The sequence below is a fragment of the Pongo abelii genome, chromosome 10, assembly GCF_028885655.2.
Source record: "Pongo abelii isolate AG06213 chromosome 10, NHGRI_mPonAbe1-v2.0_pri, whole genome shotgun sequence".
NCBI lineage: Eukaryota > Metazoa > Chordata > Mammalia > Primates > Hominidae > Pongo > Pongo abelii.
This window is the reverse complement of record NC_071995.2, coordinates 97,086,235-97,105,997: the sequence shown is the minus strand read 5'-3', so window position 1 is coordinate 97,105,997 and position 19,763 is coordinate 97,086,235. Positions and strand designations below refer to the sequence as shown.

Sequence of the window (19,763 nt, the reverse complement as noted above, 5' to 3'; positions counted from 1 at the left end):
TGAGTGCATCAATACATATTAAGCACATAGAAAAGTACCTAGCACATGGTAAGCATGCAATAAAACTTGTTGTTTTAAGCCTTTGATGCGATTTGCCTTCTAATTAATTATGGTGTCTATAGTACCTTGAAAAACACTAATTTAAGTCAAATCACCTCTGGGGACACATGAATGACGAAGACATAATGGCACTTTCATCTTGTGAGCACAGCTCCATGACGTCTCACAGTGACACGGGCTTAGTCTCAAAGCAAGACTAACAATCATAAGGGTCATAGGTAAATACCAAAGACAGTAAAACTGGTGGGAAAAAGGAACTAGGTGTGGGAGAGGTGCCTTGGAGCGCTTCTTAATGTCATTCTGTGAGTACAATACCTACACATTGCTTACCTTTGAATAAATGAGAACCTGATTACAATGATAAGAAGTAAAACATATGAACAGACTGAAATAAAACACAATAATCCATAAATACCACATAAGAAATGTTATCCAGAAATCACAGTTTGTGCTATCTGAAAACCATTTATTGCAACGACAAAACTAGAGGTTAATTACTTTTTATTATTGAATTATATTGTAAAGTCTACATCTACAATTTAATCAGGAAGAAATGCTTTGCATTTACATCAAGGACACATTTATTCTAATGGAATAAAACAGACACACACAAAAGACCAAGTACATGTTTTTAAAAAATGGCTACATGTTTCACCTGGTCCTATTTTTGCTATTTGGACCATACTTTTAAGTGAATTGATCTTACATACATGTTAATTGTAATTGTAATTGATCTTACATACATGTTAAGTCTGATTTATCTCCCCACATTTTTAAACACTAAATGAAGCTTCTCACAATTTCTAATTATAAACAAAAGGCTGAAAACAATATGGGAAACAAAGTTTCAAAACAAAGAAAAGTTGAGTAAAAGGTGCCCCCTCTATGGCTCATCTCAAAGAAACATTTTACTCAGAGAGGCAAACATTTCTGATCTAGGAATAAGTTTCCCACTCACTTTGCAAGGACCCACTCATTCTGCAGAAAGACCTACAAGTATTTCTGGTCTCAATTGCAAAGTACGTGAAAATGTGTATGAAAGATCTGAAAGCTAAATATTAGAATAATATTAGAAATCAAAATTGTGTGCTGGTCTAAATATACATCTTCAGCTTCTTCCTTTTTAGTAAGTATTTTTATTTCAGATGTATTTAAAAATAACATATTTTTAGTGTGCTTTATGGTCAATGACTGTAAAGTTGAAAATCAAATGAGTCAGTTTAAAATTTTTGTCTCATTTGATTCTATTGAAATTTTAATCACCTATTACTTTAACCAAGTTATTCATGAGGTAAGTTTCAGCTTAAAAGAAAAAAAAATCATCCACAAAGATAACCATTTCAAGAGTACACAAAATCATAATGCCGGCCGGGCGCAGTGGCTCCACACCTGTAATCCCAGCACTTTGGGAAGCTGAGGCAGGCGGATCACTTGAGGTCAGGGGTTCGAGACCAGCCTGGCCAACATGGTGAAATCCTGTCTCTGTCGAGGCAGGAAAATTGCTTGAACCTGGGAGGCAGATGTTGCACCGAGCCCAAATCGTGCCACTGCACTACAGTCTGGGTGACAAGAGACTCCATCTCAAAAAAAAAAAAATAAATAAAAAAATAAAATAATCATAATGCCCACCTCTTATTCAGAGTATACAACTTTATTAACTACTGCTTATGATGTAATATAAAAGCAAGTACTTTTTGTACTTTTTTTTTTTTTTTGAGATGGAGTCTCACTCTGTCGCCAGGCTAGAGTGCAGTGACGTAATCTCGGCTCACTGCAACCTCCGTCTCCTGGGTTCAAATGATTCTCCTGCCTCAGTCTCCCTAGTAGATGTGACTACAGGCGCACATCACCACGCCCAGCTATTTTTTTTGTATTTTTAGTAGAGACGGGGTTTCACCATGTTGGCCAGGATGGTCTTGATCTCTTGACCTTGTGATCCACCCGCCCTGGCCTCCCAAAGTGCTGGGATTACAGGCGTGAACCACCGCGCCCGGCCCTTTTTGTACTTTCTAATCAAATTATGCTGGGAAATATAGGGCAAAAAAAGCTTGGCAAAATTTGTTTCTGGTAACAAGACAATGCAATAATGAATCCAAATGAAACATAAGACCAGTGTTTACAATTTCTAACTTCTAAACAGACATACACACACTTATCTAAAACATATTTTGGTAGCAAACTGGATGACTGAATAAATGTTTTGCTGTAAATAAAAAATACAAATTTCCAATTATAGCCTTATAGCTAGCTAAACAGCTTTTCAAAACATGTATAGCTAGCCAACAATTCTCTAAAATATGTATGTTACACTAAAAGATCTCTGCTAAAAATCTACTGTATGTAAATGGGTCTTACTGAAGTAGGACTTTCATGATACTGTGTCTTAAAAAGTGAGTATGATAGGGCTACAACAATATTACTATTAATAAAGGTTACAGAAGAGATTATTGCTGTACTTTTCCTCATAAACACCATCAAACTTTGTTGCAGTTACAAAAAGTACAACCAAGTTTTTTCCTCTTACTGAATTTCATCATGTTTCACATATTTGTAGTTTTTATTCAGCAGAGAATAATTCTTAAAATCTTTTCTGTAAGAATTCTAAGTATTTAAATGTGTAGCTTCACATTATACTACCATGTTTTGCCCTTCTTGTTTCCCAAATACACAAAAAACATATACATTTTTTCAAAAATGAAATAAGATGCCCACATTAAAAAAATAAAGCCTACAAAAAGTTCCAGAGCTAAAAAAGATTATTCATACGGCACAAAGTGATCTCCTACTAGTCCAAAGTTCAAAAACATTTTAATGAAGTCCATTTATATATATTTTGTTTGCTTTTCAATGAAATACTACATTTATTGAGGCAAAATCACATTATTTTTAGTTCTTGGAGTCAACAAGTGTACACAAATGTTTTTCAACACAGTTATTAAAAATAGGAGACCAAGTTGAACCTGCCAAAGAGATACCATTCAGTTGGATTTTCTAGGGTCAACATGAAGAAAATGAGAGAAGGGATTTACTTGGTTGGTTTCCATAGCTTGATAGACCAAAAACAAAAAAACTGCCACAACAACAAACAGCAAAATTTTTATCCATACGGGAATGGAGCGTCCCTTTTTTGTCTTTTCTGACTTGACATCTGCCAAGGGAACATACTTAGGAACATATTTAGATGAAAAAGACTCCTCCATCCTGAAATCACTGAGTTCTAATGGCCGGCCTGCAGCCCCTTTGATTGGTCTGCGGCAACTAGCACTGTTGGGAGTGAAAGGAGGAAAAGAAAAATAATTTTAGATAAAGGCATGATTTAGAGAAATAACATAAAATGTCACTGCCACTCCTAATTCGAAGCACATTCCCTGAGGTAACAGTAGAAAATTGATACATATAAAGCAGTGAGGTCAGTCAGCCTATTTAAAACTTCTACATATTTTCTATTTTAAAAGTTAGATGGGCTGGGCATGGTGGCTCACGCCTGCAATCCCAGCACTTTGGGAGGCCAAGGCGGGCAGATCACCTGAGGTCACGAGTTCAAGACTAGCCTAGCCAACATGGTGAAACTCTGTCTCTACAAAAATACAAAAATTAGCCGGGCATCATGGTGGGTGCCTGTAATCCCAGCTACTCAGGAGGCTGAGGCAGGAGAATCGCTTGAACCCAGGAGGTGGAGGTTGTAGTGAGCCGAGATCACGCCACTGTACTCCAGCCTGGGCGACAGAGCAAAACTCCGTCTCAAAAAAAAAAAAAAAAACAAAAGTTCAATGCATCCTTTATTAGAAAAGAATATTCAGAACACTGATAAATAGTCACTAAACCTGCCTTCTTAAAGGCTCTTCAAAGCTCATGTTTAGGAGTAAAGAGGAAAAACAAAACAGTTTTGGTTGTGTTTCTTTCAGTTAAAAATTAAGATACACAAACACAGCCTTTTCAATAAGAAAAGAGAAACTCGGGGGGAAAAAGTATTTCTCAATAGATTTTCATTTAGATTTTAACATACGAATTAAGTAGTAAGTAAGTGATTTATTTAAAATCCTCCATTTACTCATTGCAATTCTGAAACTCATTAAACTTTCAAGAATATTTACTGGTGGGCTTAGGGGAATTAAACTGCTCCCAAAAGAACAGTTCGTTCACTTATTTATTTAAGAGTCGGTGGGTAGACAGAGAGTCTCATTATGTTGCCCAGACTGGTCTCGAACTCCTGGGCTTAAGCAAACCACCTGCCTTAGTCTCTTGAGTAGCTGGGACTACAGGCATGTACCACTGTACCTGGCTCCAAAAGAACAGCTTAATTCTGAGCAGAAGTACAGTAACTTTGTGATGAAGAATTAAAAATAAAGATTCCCTACTAGAATACACTAGTACTTGTTTAAATGTATCTGAATACCTAATTCCTGTAGGTGTAGATGCTTCATAGGGGAACATTTCCTTAAGAATATCCCTTTCTACTCTTCTTTCCTCTGTTTTTTCTCCCACCTAATAAGAAACAAACAAACAAACAACCACAAGTTAAAATTTAGTGTAAACGTGCAATAATTAAAACATAAATAATAAGTTTTAGAGAACAAAATGCCTTTAAATCTATCATAGATTTTACAGCTGCCATTTCTAAATTATTATCTAGGTATCCACATGCTTCCAAGGCTCTCTTCAAATTTCTTGAAGATACCTTATATATGTAGTTATTGGAGTGAAAAACTGCCACACATTTAAATAACTGAGGGGAAAAATTCAGTAATCTAACATGGCAATGCTAATTCCCTCATTGATTTTCTGTTTTTTACTATTAAGAGTATATTGTTGGGCCGGGCACGGTGGCTCACGCCTGTAATCCCAGCACTTTGGGAGGCCGAGGCGGGTGGATCACCTGAGGTCAGGAGTTCGAGACCAGCCTGACCAACATGGTGAAATCCCGTCTCTACTAAAAATACAAAAATTAGCTGGGTGTGGTGGCAGGCACCTGTAATCCCAGCTACTCAGGAGGCTGAGGCAGGAGAATCGCTTGAACCCAGGAGGCGGAGGTTGCAGTGAGCTGAGATCGTGCCACTGCACTCCAGCCTGGGCAACAAAGCAAGACTCCGTTTCAAAAAAAAAAGTATACTGTTTCTTCATTTATTAAGAATTCTGTAGTAAAAGATAAAATACAGAAGATACGCAACATGAACCTTTAGCAAATTTTATTATATGTTTTAAAATTATACTCAATGCAATATGCCCAAATTAAAAAATATATAATGTTTAGCTTGTTTTACTGTTTACCTTTATGTCCAGAACAAAACAATAAATGTTTCAGCTCCTTTTGTAAAGATTCATTCAAATTAAAATGCACCATGCAGTTAGTACTTTCAAGCTTAATTACACAGGAGTTAACCCATTCCAGCACCACATAAAGTTATGTTAAAGTCTCTTATTTGACCCGTCAACAAAAGAAAGTTGTAGCCTCCCTCATAGCCCAGCAGCACTTTCAAACTTGCATCCATGACAAACAGAACATATTATAAGCAGAACACAAATGACCACTCCCTTGAAAACTGGAACTTAAGAGGGATACAGTGGCAAGAGGATAGTATTAGCATGTCAAACTATATTAGTTAATTTCTGTTTTCACTAATAAAAGTGTCCTTAAAATAATTTATGCATATTTACACACACCACCCAATAAAGAAAGCTCTGCTCCCTCCCACTCCAAAAAAAAAAAAAAAAAAAAAAAACCCAAATATAAATATTTCCTCTTTGAAAGATCAATGATAGCATCGATCTAAATTGTATTCATTTACTTCAGCTCTTGTCAATGGTTTCTTTGGTGCTCTTCTGGGTATGTCTGAGAATTCAGTGATTGGCAGAATAGGAGATGCATGCTTGAAATTTCCAGTCACCCTATTGACAACCTGCCAAGATTCAAATTATTCAGACTCAGAATTATCCAAACATAACACAGACACTTAAAAAGAAAAGAAAGATATTTTATCTCTGTAATATTAGAAATTTTCCCTTAGTAAAGATTTAAGCAATAGAGCCTACAAACACAACTTAGTGTCTCACATATGAAGCCTCATTCTTCAAATATTTTAACAAAAAATATCCTTATACTTTCTTGTACAATGAATTAGATTTCTTTACATAAATTGGATATTATAGGAAAATTCTAAAATTCAGAACTATATGGGGAAAATCAGTTTAAAATTGTTAAAAAAAAAAAAAACATGTAAATTTGAGATTTGCCAAAATTCACCACCTCCCCATTTCCAATTAAAGGGTAATTTACAAAGAATACCACTTGTATAGTTTACGAAACATATTTACTAAGGATTCGTTGCTTGAAGCCATTATAGTTTCAGCTATGGGAGTACTCTCTGAAATTACTGGACCATCTATACGAAAATGTTCTGAAGTTTCCACCTGTTAGTTTGAAAACAAAATAAAAACAATAAATATAAAATAATACTAAAACCCTACAATCTGAAAACCGAATTCTAAGGAATAAGCCTTGCATCACCCTTTTCCTTGGAGTTCTTCTTGACCCTCTTGTAGATTCCCTAGTTAATGCCTGTAGAGGTCCGCCTTTTGAAGATCCACTTGTCCATTCAGTCTCAGTTATTCCAGCTTGAGAATAGCTCTATTCAAGCATCAACACATTAAAAAGTCATATTCTAACATCAAATACTTTAGTAACGGCCATACTGGCACACTGAGAAGCCATGAAATAAAAGTCTCCAAATGCCAGCATTTACAAACAAGGCTATGCCCTCAAAATATTCCTAAATGTATTAATTGAACTGATATTTAGGCATCAGAAAACACTTAAAAAGTGCTAAAATACACTAAAGAATCCACCTATAGTAGCTCACAAATTATAAAAATTATGGGGAAAAAAAGCACATCAACTATCACCAGTTCCCTTTTTGACTCACTGTGTGCTATTTGGCTCTAGTAATGGAGCCACATCTCTGTCTAAACAAAAAGCAGACTGATCATGGCTTAGAAGAAAGTCATCTAAGTCAGTTTCCTTTTAAAACAAAAATACAAACTTTTGTAATTGTTAGCATAGATTAAACATTATTATTTTCATATGGTTAGAATCATTTTAGTAGAATCAGTTTAAATTATAATCCCACATATAGCTTATTTGAACTAAAATATTCTCAGGTGTCAAAATTAGGTACAAAATTAGGTAGCCACAAAAACCCTGTGGTCACTCTTTAATGAATATGCAAGCCTAATGTCACTTTCAAATCTCAATGCTATCCATGTCACTATAGAAAGACAGAAAACAGCTGCCTCAGATTAATTCTCAGTCTCAGATTAATTTCTATGTTCCACTGATCATTCCTCATTTTAAAGAATCCAGCATTTCTTACATACTGGTTTAAAACCCATTAGATCAGTTCTTCTTAAATTGTAATGTGCCTATAAATCACCTGAAGCTTTTGTTAAATGCAGATTCTGATTCTGTAGCTGCAGGGCCCGAAATTCCGCATTCCAAGTAGTAAGGTTTTCAGTTTTGAAGCTGCTATTACCAGATGATTCTTTTAAATTCTTTTAACTAGAGAACATCCATCAATGATCAGTATTATAGCAGAGTGTCCTTCTGTTGTCACTTTTGCTTTCACGCCAATATTTAACCTAGATTACTGATGGTTTTACGTCCAAGTCAATGTCTATTAAATTTAAAGACAGATTTTTTTTTTTTTAAACTTTAATCCTGTGACAGGAGTGGTCATCCAATAAATATGCCTAAATGGCTGGATGTAATACTACCAAACTCCCACAAGTTACAGACATAGTCTCATAAATCATGGTTTTGTATTTATCTATATTTGGAATTGACATTATAAGAGTTTTAAGTCACAATCTGAACCTCTGGGTTCCTTATCCTAGCAATTAGGAAGTATTCGCTGAATGCAAAATTATTGTCAAAAGAGAAATTTGTAAACAAATTACAGACATACACAGAGTAACTGCTTTTTTATTTTTATTTTATTTATTTATGTTTTTGAGACAGAATCTCGCTCTGTTGCCCAGGCTGGAGTACAGTGGCGCAATCTCCACTCACCGCAACCTCCGCTCACCGCAACCTCCACCTGCGAGGTTCAAGTGATTCTCCTGCCTCACCCTCCTGAGTAGCTGGGATTACAGGCATGTAACAGCACACTTGGCTGATTTGTTTGTATTTTCAGTAGAGACAGGGTTTTGCCATGTTGGCCAGGCTGGTCTCCTGACCTCAGGTGATCCACCCACCTACCTGGGCCTCCCAAAGTGCTGGGATTACAGGTGTGAGCCACTGCACCTGGCCAGAGTAAGTGCTTTTTAATAGTCAAATTACCAACTATTTGAATAGACGGAAAGGTAGTTTTATAATCTGAGATTCTCAATCGTTGTGGCACAGTACCATCAAAGGAGAGCTTAAAAAAAAAAAAAAAAAAAAAAAAGCAAATGCCCCCAACTACCATAACCAATTAAATCAGAATCTCTTCAGGTCTGGGAATAGATAATTTCTAAAGCTCCTGAGATAACTAAAAGCCATCTTAAAGGCCTATCAATTTAAGTAAAATATGACCAATATGGTTACTCATACTAACTTTATTTAAAAAACAGCCTCATATTCCTCCATTTGAGAACAGCACTTTCAAACATTGCTGGTGGGAATGCAAAATGCTTCAACTCATATGCAGAGAAATGTAATGGTGAAATTACCTAGCAATTTTACTTGTACGCTTCCCCAAGATAAACTGGCAAAAAGTATGCAATGACACATGCAAAATGCTGCTCCATGGTTCATCCTGGCATTATTCATAGTAACATACAGCTGAAAACAACTCAAATATTCACCAAATGGAGAGTGGTTAAATAAATTACAGTACATCCATAAAATGCAACACATAAAATGCAGTTGTACAAAGCAATGAGGAAGATGGCTACATTCCGATATGGAGTGATCTCCAGGTTATATGTTTAGGTTAAAAATGGAAATGTACAAAGCAGGCTGCATTTTATGTAAAAGGGGAGGATATAAAAATCTATATATTTACTTATATTTTTAAAAAGAAACAAAATATAAGTCAAAACTTAATAAAAATGCTTATCTATAGATGGAAGGGAAAAGGACAGAAGCCAAAATTCTGACTCTACCTTATTTTGCCTACATAAAACTACATTATACTCTCAACACAATTAAAAAATAATAAAAGAAAAAGCAATCCTAGCATTAGAGAACCAAAAAACCTAACCATTAAATTGGTGGCTGTATGACACAAAAAAATTCTTTCAAGTGACTTTAAGCACAGTGTTTTGACTTTACATTCTAGTGGGATATGTCCTAAAGACAAGAAAAACAAAATCCCAAATTGCATTTAACAGTCTTATTGTTAGTAGTAATACTGTATTTAGAAACACATATATGTTGTGATACTTACATAAGCAACAACATCATTTGAAGAACCAAGATATTCAGCATAAGATATAAAAGATACAAGTATAACATAACCCAAAATTAGCCTGTATTTATAAATTTGAAATATCACCACTACTTCATGATTTACCTAGCACTACCTACTGAAAAGACCCAGAAACAATGACAACCAGTAGGAATGAACAAGTCAGCACCCAAATTGTTGCTTCCAAATAGTATTTTCTATTAAAAGGATCAGGGTTCCTTAGAAACATGGCTGATTCCAGGTATGATGCAGGAAGTATACATGAGCCTGGGACGTCTTACTATTCCAGAAAACAAGAAACTATCAAAGATAAATGGGGGAAGGAATTAAAAAATACAGGAACCAACTTAGTAATTCCTAATGGCTAGAGATGGCACAATGTGAACATCAAAAAAGAATGATGACTGTAACTGATCATAAATCCAATACATAAAAAAGCCTCAAAATAATAGACCTAGGCAATAATCATATGACAATGGCTGTTAGAACCATTAAATGAAAGGACAATGTGGATCTTTATAAGAGATGGATTAACCTTTCAAAATCTAAATCAATTACTAATTTTAGCATCGCCAGAAAGACATTCTATACCTCCTAAAACGATGTAATAGGAAGGCCACAATATCATTTAAGTATTCTTGTGAAAGAAACTGAACATGGATCTGACCAACCCTCTGGATCTGTGCCGTCCAATATGGTAGGCCACTAGCCACATATGGTCATTTAAATTTAATTAAAATTAAAATTAAAACATAGTTTCGGCCAGGCGCAGTGGCTCACGCCTGTAATCCCAGCACTTTGGGAGGCTGAGGCGGGTGGATCACCTGAGGTCGGGAGTTCGAGACCTGCCTGACCAACACGGAGAAATCCCGTCTCTACTAAAAATATAAAATTAGCCGGGCGTGGTGGCGCATGCCTGTAATCCCAGCTACTCAGGAGGCTGACGCAGGAGAATCACTTGAACTTGGGAGGCAGAGGTTGTGGGGAGCTGAGATCACACCAACCTTGGCAAAAAGAGTGAAACTCCATCTCAAAACAAAACAACAACAACAACAACCACCACCACCAAAAACTGAGAGTTTCTCAGCCTCACTAGTCACCATCCAAGTATTCAACAGCTAGTGGCTACTGTAACGGATAGCACAGATATGAAAAATTTCTATTACAGAAAGGTCTCCTGCATAGCCTCACTACATATCTAACCCACTCTACAGGAAATGCAGCGTATAGAGAAGCTAATTAAATGACATAAAGAAGCAACCTAACAAATCCAGAATGTTGGGAAATTCTGTAATGACCTGGTTTCTTCACCAAATAAATGGAGGGAAGAGAAACAGTTACAGTGGTAACAGCTACAGACACAGACTTGAGAGAGTAAAACAACCAAAAAATCAAACTGGATATGTGGATCCTGTTTGGATCCTGATTTGAACAACATAATCATAAATGAAACATTTCTGAAACTAGAGAAATTTAAACATGAATTAGATACAAATAAATTATTAATTTTATTAGGTGCGATATTAGCATTGTCACTGGAACAGCACTTATCTTTCAGAGATATATGCTAAAATGCTGACTTTTTAATGTGTGAAACAATATGTCAAAGATTGCTTTAATATACTCCAGGAAAAAGCAAAACAAAAAAAATCAAAAGCAATTTAGGGCCAGGCGTGGTAGCTCATGCCTGTAATCCCAGCAATCTGGGAGGCAAGGCGTGTGGATCACCTGAGGTCAGGAGTTCAAGACCAGCTTGGCCAACATGGTGAAACCCGGTCTCTACTAAAAATACAAAAACTAGCCGGGCATGGTGGCGGGAACCTGTAATCCCAGCTACTCAGGAGGCTGAAGCAGGAAAACTGCTTCAACCCAGGAGGCGAAGTTGCAAGTGAGCCGAGATTGTGCCATTGCACTCCAACCTGGGCGACAGAGACTCCGTCTCAAAAAAAAAAAAAAAAAAAAGGTAATTTAAAAAGCTGGAGGGTGTGGGGTGATGAAACCAAACTGGTAAAACACTGACAAAGGTGGCACATCTATGACTGGAGGGTCATTAAACTCTTCCCACCACTCCTCTACATGTTTTAAATTTTCTGCAATAAAGCCACTGTCTAATTCTGCCTGTCATCTAAACCTACACTCCTTTGACTATTTATTCTGCCCCTCAGTTTAGATTCCCCCAACTCAATTACCCCTTAGACCATCTTTATTATTTATTTATTTATTTTTGAGACAGAGTTTCGCTCTTGTTGCCCAGGCTAGAGTGTAATGGCGCGATCTCGGCTCACAGCAACCTCCGCCTCCCAGGTTCAAGCAATTCTCCTGCCTCAGCCTCTGGAGTAGCTGGGATTACAGGCATGCGCCATCCTGCCCGGCTAATTTTGTATTTTTAGTAGAGACAAGGTTTCTCCATGTTGGTCAGGCTGGTCTCGAACTCCGGACCTCAGGTGATCCGCCCACCTCGGCCTCCCAAAGTGCTGAGATTACAGGTGTGAGCCACCGCGCCCGGCCTAGTTCCTTATTCTTCAGCATGCTCCTGAAGCTATTTGTTAGGACTACTACATAAAAGGGCAATAAAACATGTATTCCTGTATTTGGTTCTGTTAACAAAATCTTCATTCATTCAATGCTCTGTACGTTCTTGTCACAAAGGTCATTTCTAACAAATCTTTCTGAAATTCAACTTATCAACTACATCAAATGAAGAGAGAGACTCACTTGCCTTAAGGAATCAAGAATAATTCCTCTAAGGATTTGATTTTAAAACGACAAACAGCATGGGCGCGGTGGCTCACGCCTGTAATCCCAGCACTTTCGGAGGCCGATGCAGATGGATCACCTGAGGTCAGGAGTTTGAGACCAGCCTGGCCAACATGGTGAAACCCCGTCTCTACTAAAAATAAAAAAATTAGCTGAGCGTGGTGGCATGTGCCTGTAATCCCAGCTACTTGGGAGGCTGAGGCAGGAGAATCGCTTGCGCCCAGCAGGGTGGAGGTTGCAGTGAGATGGGATCACGCCACTGCACTCCAGCCTGGATGACAAGAGCGAAACTCCGTCACAAACAAACAAACAAACAAAGTAACAAATACGAGATGGAAAAGATAACCAACTAGACAAATCTTCCAGCTAGACATAGTAGGGGTAAAGAAAATGACTCTAGGAATAGCTGTCTTATAAAGCACCAGCCAAATCAATGCTACATTAGTCAATGATTTGTTCTCTGTAAACAATACTAGGTTAATCAATAATTTGTTCTCTGTGAACAATACTAGGTTAGTCAATAATTTGTTCTCTGTTCATTTATACCTATGCTTATTTTCTCCTTAGTTTCCTACATTTCCCTTTTGAAAAACTGAAACGCCTCTCCTACAATAGAAAAGGTAAATTTTCATCTGAAATAAGGAAAGAAAACTGTGGTCTTAGGACCAGACTAGCTTCTGAGTTTAGGAAAGAATCACAGAAGACAAGACAGGCAAACATAAAATCAAAGTCAGAAATCTAGAGGCAAAGACACAAATATAAAACTCTTCCATTGCCTTTTAAAGAAATTGTATCAAAAGTGTCTAGATATTTCCACCTTTTAAAATATTTCTTTCAAAACGCCGTATAACTGGCTTTGAACTACATCTAGCACAGACTCAAACACAAATGAGACATTAAAAATTTGCTTTTGCTGTAATCACAGGCTACACTACTGACAAAACCCACAAAGTTTAGATTTTTAGTATCATTTAACAACAGAATTAAGTTTACTGAGCGTGCTGGAATCTGGGTGTCAACCATTAAAGGCTAAAACACGGATTAGTGTTGTCAGGAGGTTATTTATACCTGTACACGATGATAATAAAACTAAAGATACCTGATTGTGCTCAACTCTTCTTTGCTTGAGTGTTACTGGAGTCTTTGCTCTGCCCTTTAGTGGTTCTCTCTTCTCAAGCTTGAGCTCTATTTTAGAGTCTGGAAATAACATTGAAGAAACCATTACTCTCTGAAACACTCAGTAAATGATGATGTTATCCTAATATTAATCGGGAACCCTGGTTTTAAGCACATTAAAAGGTAAAAAACAAGTCTACTGGTAATACCTCACTAGTCCAAAATTGTTTGCAATTTGTCTTGAAAAGTGTTTATTTATCCCATTTTTGCTTATCTCCCTTACCCTTTCATCTGACAACCACTTCTTCCTACCTATTCTCCTTTCCTTTATCTGGGACTCATAGCTTTGAACATGAAGTGAATTCAAAATGCTCCCATGAAAGCTTTTCAGTAAGAACAATTTAGATGTGGGAAAAGGCCATTTAAAATACATAGTTGTTACCATTGTTTTGTCCATACAGTACACTACTACTGTACAGCAAAGGTTGGCTTACTAAATTAAAATTTGGAACATAGAAGGGAAAGTTAAAAATGAAAAAAATCCATATAATACCAAGCTTCTATAACAATAAATGATAACTGCCATAACACTAATAAGTACAGTATAAAAGCTTTTTTGATGTAGTTATAAAAAACCTAGGTACAACTCAGGTAAAGAAGGAATCTTGTTCACAGAAAAATACGACCAATCACAGGTCACTTCTCGTCCCATTCCTTATAATAAAAATAATATTTCTTTGAAGAGAAGCCAATACTTATATACTTGACTTGTCACCATGTTATTAACCTAACAATGCAAGGATATGTATTTTTTAATAGGCTTCAATATTCCAGTCTCCTAGTCTTAAATTCATCATCAATTGAAGATCTAGGTTTTGAAAAGACTAATTTTGGTTAATATCCCTGGCAGGGCATGGTGGCTCACGCCTGTAATCCCAGCACTTTGGAAGGCCGAGGCGGGCGGATCACCTGAGGTCAGCTTAAGACCATCTTGGCCAACATGGTGAAATCCTGTCTCTACTAAAAATACAAACATTAGCCAGGGTTGGTGGCAGACACCTGTAATCCCAGCTACTCAGGAGGCTGAGGCAGAAGAATTGCTTGAACCTGGGAGGCAGAGGTTGCAGCGAGCCGAGATCACGCCATTGCACTCCAGCTTTGGGGACAAGAGCGAAACTTCATCTCAAAAAAAAAAAAAAATCCCTTTTTGTAAACATTTATCATAGTATAACAAAATTAGTAAGTCAGTTGTTATTTCTAAAACTTCTACTACCAAAAATTTAAGTTAGATTACTTTCTTATTGAAGAGACAGGAAGTCAATTCTAAAGTTTTACATGAACTCTGAACTTGTGTGAAAAAGTGGTCAAAAAATCTATATGTGTCTTGCTAACTTTCCAGTGTTAATACTAGTTAGTACAGAATCTATTTAATAACTTGCAAGTTTCCCAAAAAAGAACAGTGATTTTTACCAAGTTAGTTTAAACAGTTCAATCTTTATTTAGGACTAAGATTTCAAGTCCATCTCCCAACACTTCTATCAATGGATCTGTCAATGTATCTACGTTTGGTACAACCCCCAGCAATATAAAATCTATTTTATGCTTTGTTAACTCAGAACCTAAGAACTAGAAAGCACAAAGTAAAAAAAACCATTAGTAGTGGAATAGAAATTGATTAAACAAATAAGGTATCTGGTTACAGATTAATTCCTCTTATAAATTTAGATTCCAACAGTCAATAAAAACATGGTCCTCAAACAGAAGAAAAACCATAACCAGAATATTTTCAATTATACACTGAAATGTCAAAGTGAGTTTCAATGATGAAATGGAAAAGGGGTGTTCATATACAAATGTTTAACTTGTTGCAACTCCAAGAATAAAGCACACAGAAAAACATGTTTCTGGAAACCACACAACACTGTTCAAATTTAACAACTTTATTGAATTTGCAGAAGCATTCTACAGTAATACATTTTTAAAAATCACATAGCACTCAGTAGGTACATGTATACATGTACATTTCAGAAGACAACAAATAAAATTACTCTTAGCTGCAAAGATGGACACATATAATCTAAGAATGTGGTAATGGCCAGAGGGAGTACCCAAGAGACCATATTTTATTATGCTTAAGGCTACTATTTTCCACAATACCTCTGCAGTTAAGACTCTTACAATCATAGAAATGAAAACATGATAATACACTGCTTTATACAGACATACAGATACTGGGATATAGTATAATTTCTTATGGCTTTAAAAAAATTTAATTTGCTTTTAGAGTCTATATTGCTAAACTTAACTTTCTACAAAATACAATATATCATGAAAGCAAAGTATTATTTTTTAAAAGGCCCCATTATCTGACAAAATAGATGGTGAACATGCACTATCCCAGGATATCTATTATTATCCAAAGAAGTGTTTCTCAAAGTGTGGTCCATGGTACTGGTCCATGAATTGGTTGCTACCAGTCAATGAAGAGATAAATTACTTGCATCAGAGTGTAAATCAATACATTGCTTTAGCTATTAATAAAATTTTGCTAAAAAATCAAATCCTGTCATTGACCTAAAAAGTATCTCTAGATTTAAATTCTTGTGCATGCTTATCTTGCCTGTGGATAAGTAAGTTTGTAGACTGGTGCTTTGAGTTGCATTGATCTAGACTACTATGATTGATGTTGCAGACATGAATAAAAAACAAAAGTAAGAAAATAGGAGCAAAAATATGGACGAGTTATGGAACGTGAAAAGATACTGAGATAAAAGTATCAAAAAGAACAAAATCACTGTTCTGAATGTGTAACAAATGTTTAATTCTGTCCTAGGTATAAAGGAGGATGCATATTATTCTATTAAACAGTAAATACTCCTTATATCCTAATTAGAATTTTCTTAGTTTTGGAGAATTGTAAAAACATAAGTAAAGCAGGAAATAGAAAACAATTTAGAGACTAATATGTGATCTAGAGAGCTTTAAATTGTTTGTACCAGGCTTCCTATCTATGCAAATCTTTAAAAAAGACAAGTAGTTTTACACAGGCAATTACTTTTACACTATAATTTGATGGGTAGAAGCTTAACATTTTGTAATTAGCCCTATCTGGAAATTAAAACAACCTTAACAGAAAAGAAAATGTTGGCATAAAGTACCTGAAAGATAAGATAGATGTCTTTTTGTTCTTAATTTTACTAGTGTTTATTTCCACGCTTTTTAATTACTTTGCATACTTCTCCTCCAAATAATGTTCCACCTTTAAAGGGAGTGGAAGCCAGCTTATTCTTAGAAGCTAAATTAATTTTGCAATCCTTCAGCCAGAGGTATCGACGACCTACAGTGGAATTTCCCATGGTATGGGCAGCCATCTTCACTTCATCAAACGCAGCTTCACAAATATATGAGGCTGCATCATATGTTTTGCTCAGAATCCCAAGCGCTTGGTGGATATGACTAGGATCTGAGCTAAGAATCTGTGCAGCTTGACTAATGTCTGCCTGCATAGCCTTAGCTACAAAGGCAGTGTGGGTTGCAATCTGCAATGCTGATGCTGCAGCTTCATATGCTCTACAGAGTGCTAAGTCCAACTGTTGTTTGCAAGACTCAGTGGAGGCTGCTTGAATACCTGCTAGTGGAGTGGCTTCAGAAATAAACCCTAGGATTTCATCATCTACTTTCGGAACGGATAATATCTGTGTTGCCTCCCTGGAAGAAACTGGATATTTGCATGCCAGTGAAGGCAGCCGCCTGCCAACTTGCTGCCATTCTTCTTCAATTACTTTTAAAATAGATTCATGGAAGGGAAAAGATAGTTCTGAGGCATCTATTTTATCATGCTGTGATTGCTTAGCCACTTCTAGACCTAAGGTAGTGAGTGAATGAGAGACAACAGTTTTGGCAAAAGAAGACATCAGTTCGGATCCAGGTATGTTCTGAAATGCCACAAAGGAACCTGAATCCCTTTCCTCCACTGACTTCTCACTCAGTCTAGGGACTTTTCGTGGAGGAGACAGGAATTCAGTTTCTTGAAACTTAGACTGATCAATTCTCTTCTGTATGTTTTCTACATCCAGTGGGGGCGTAGAGTTAGAAGTTCCAGGCAAACTACCTACCCCACCCTGGACCAACAGAGAATTGACATAATCTCTGATTGCCTGGGCAAGTGGCGGAGAAATTAGTTGTGAGCTCTCCGACTCTTCTAGTGCTTTCCTTTTACTGGAGGGAGGCGATTGATCTGAAATATGGGACCTCTCAGGACATAACGGTTGAATTCCACTTTTCTCTCTACCGCAAATATTTTCTACTATGTCTTTATAGTAACCAGTGGCGGTTTCTTTAATCAGTGAAGGAGAAGCTGCAGTAGAGACCAACATGGCACTGTGTTCAGGCTGAGAAGATGACGAAGAACTTTTCTCTACACACCTATCATGGCTAGACTTGCATGAAATAAACAAATTCCTTTCAGAGGCTAACTTCTGCAACTGTCCCCTGCCAGGCAAGTTTGTGGCAAAAAGAGGCTCCCTAGGTAGGTCTCCCTTAGAAGTATGTACTTTCTTAGCTGCCTGTAGTTCGGTACTGCCCAGAGGAGGACGGGTGGAGATTTCAGGAAAAGAAATACCCTGAAAAAATCCACCACCAGAGGGAGTAGTTCCAAGTTCAGAAAAAGGAACAATATCCCTAGTGGACTTCACTTTCTTGTGTTCTTTCTTCTTTCCTGTAGAGGCAAAAGAGGCAGGAAGTTTAAGCATTACCTGTGTTTGAGCTGATTTTAATCTTTGCCTCTTTGCTAAAAATAGTGCTGTCAAAGGAAAAGACTCTATAATTTCATATTCTGAACTAATCTGTCAGATTTGCCCTGGTAGACAAAGCTTATTGAGATATAAACAATCTGGATCAAAATAAATAATCACAAGTCATATTAATTAAAAGTTTATAAAAATCAAGTTGTACTTATAATTTTTAAAGGACATTTATTTCACGTACTATCCTCAAAAAACATTTAAACATCATGATCAAATTTTAAGATACTATATAGTCTACTAAAAATATAGTCAAAATATTTGCTTTAAAGTTGCCTTGAGGTCAGATTAACAAAAACTGTGAACAATTTAAATATCAATATAGAACAGAGAAAATATGCCATATTTAAATACTACCACTATGTATTAATTATGAAGAACAAACAGACATGTAATTAATAGGATTAGATTTCAAAAATAATGGAGTGAGAAAAAGCAAGTGATAAGATTTAGTATATTGTTTATATAAATCTTTTATTCTTAAAGTATAAAATAATACCATGTATTAGACAGATGTGTATGTGAAATATAAAACTTGAAGGACGGGCATTGAATTAATAATAGTAGTTACTTCTGTGGAGGTGATAGGTACAGGTAAGTACGAGGAACTTTGCCTTTACTTGTAATACTTTATTCTCTCAGAAAAATGAGATTGGAAGCAAAAAAGACAAAGTTAACTTGCAATTTCAGGTGATGGAAAATTATGAATTTGTACTATGTTGTTTCTTAGAATTTTCAATAAAAAGTACTTAAATCAAATTACAGAATTACTCTAATGACACGAATAAAATTTGTGTGTCTTGCCAATATTGTTTTAAATTTTACTTTCTTCATGGTCACTGTATTTTGAGTGTGAAAAAATTACATACATTTGATTAACATCATTTAAAATTTTACCTTCTTCATTGTCACTGTATCTGTCAGAATCATTACTTCCATTCTGCCTTGTATTTTCTGCTGAAGAAGAAATTGTTGGCAGAGGAGTAGAAGATCTTGATTCTGTTCCTTGCTCCCTCAGTTTCAAAAGCTTTTTCTCATATAGCTTCCTGGTTGTTCCTGGATTAAGGCAGAACTTGCTTTAGTACTTGTATTGTTTCATTTAGGATGCAGCTCAGACACTATCTTCAGCAACATTTTAAGCTATTTTCACCCTTTATTTTTCTAAACTCGAGTTCTTAAAACAAATACCATATAATGTGGCCAGACGTAGTGGCTCATGACTGTAAACCCATCACTTTAGGAGGCCGAGACGGGTGCATTACTTGAGATCAGGAGTTCGAGACCAGCCTGGCCAACATAGGGAAACCGTATCTCTACTAAAAATACAAAAATTAGCCGGGCATGGTGGCACACGCCTGTGATCCCAGCTACTTGGGAGGCTGAGACAGGAGAATCACTTGAAATTGGGAGGCAGAGGTTGCAGTGAGCTGAGATCACACCACTGTCCAGCTGGGAGAGGAAGTAAGACGCTGTCTTAAAAAAAAAAAAAAAGGGACGTGGTGGCTGATGCCTGTAATCCCAGCACTTCCAGAGGCCAAGGCGGGTGGATCACCTAAGGTCAGCAGTTCAAGACAAGCCTGACCAA

General features: G+C 36.5%; 1 protein-coding gene across 9 annotated transcripts in view; it reads right to left on the bottom strand.

Annotated features, from left to right (window-relative positions):
* Positions 1–544: 544 nt before the first annotated feature.
* The window catches only part of TMPO (thymopoietin), a 37,693-nt gene continuing 18,474 nt past the window's right edge, over positions 545–19,763 (bottom strand). The window contains exons 3-10 of one of the 9 annotated variants that reach the window (XM_054527533.2): positions 19,076–19,234; positions 17,998–18,093; positions 13,360–13,457; positions 6,566–6,685; positions 6,373–6,468; positions 5,847–5,957; positions 4,457–4,545; positions 545–3,324 (exon numbers count right to left, since the gene is read on the bottom strand). In XM_054527533.2, coding sequence (XP_054383508.1) covers positions 3,039–3,324; positions 4,457–4,545; positions 5,847–5,957; positions 6,373–6,468; positions 6,566–6,685; positions 13,360–13,457; positions 17,998–18,093; positions 19,076–19,234 — 1,055 coding nt within the window. In that variant the 3' untranslated portion in view covers positions 545–3,038. Of the gene's footprint in view, positions 3,325–4,456; positions 4,546–5,846; positions 5,958–6,372; positions 6,469–6,565; positions 6,686–13,359; positions 13,458–15,300; positions 18,094–19,075; positions 19,235–19,763 lie in introns of those variants that run through there. The other 8 variants (XM_054527534.2, XM_003778096.5, XM_054527536.2 and 5 more) reach the window with 8 other exon arrangements.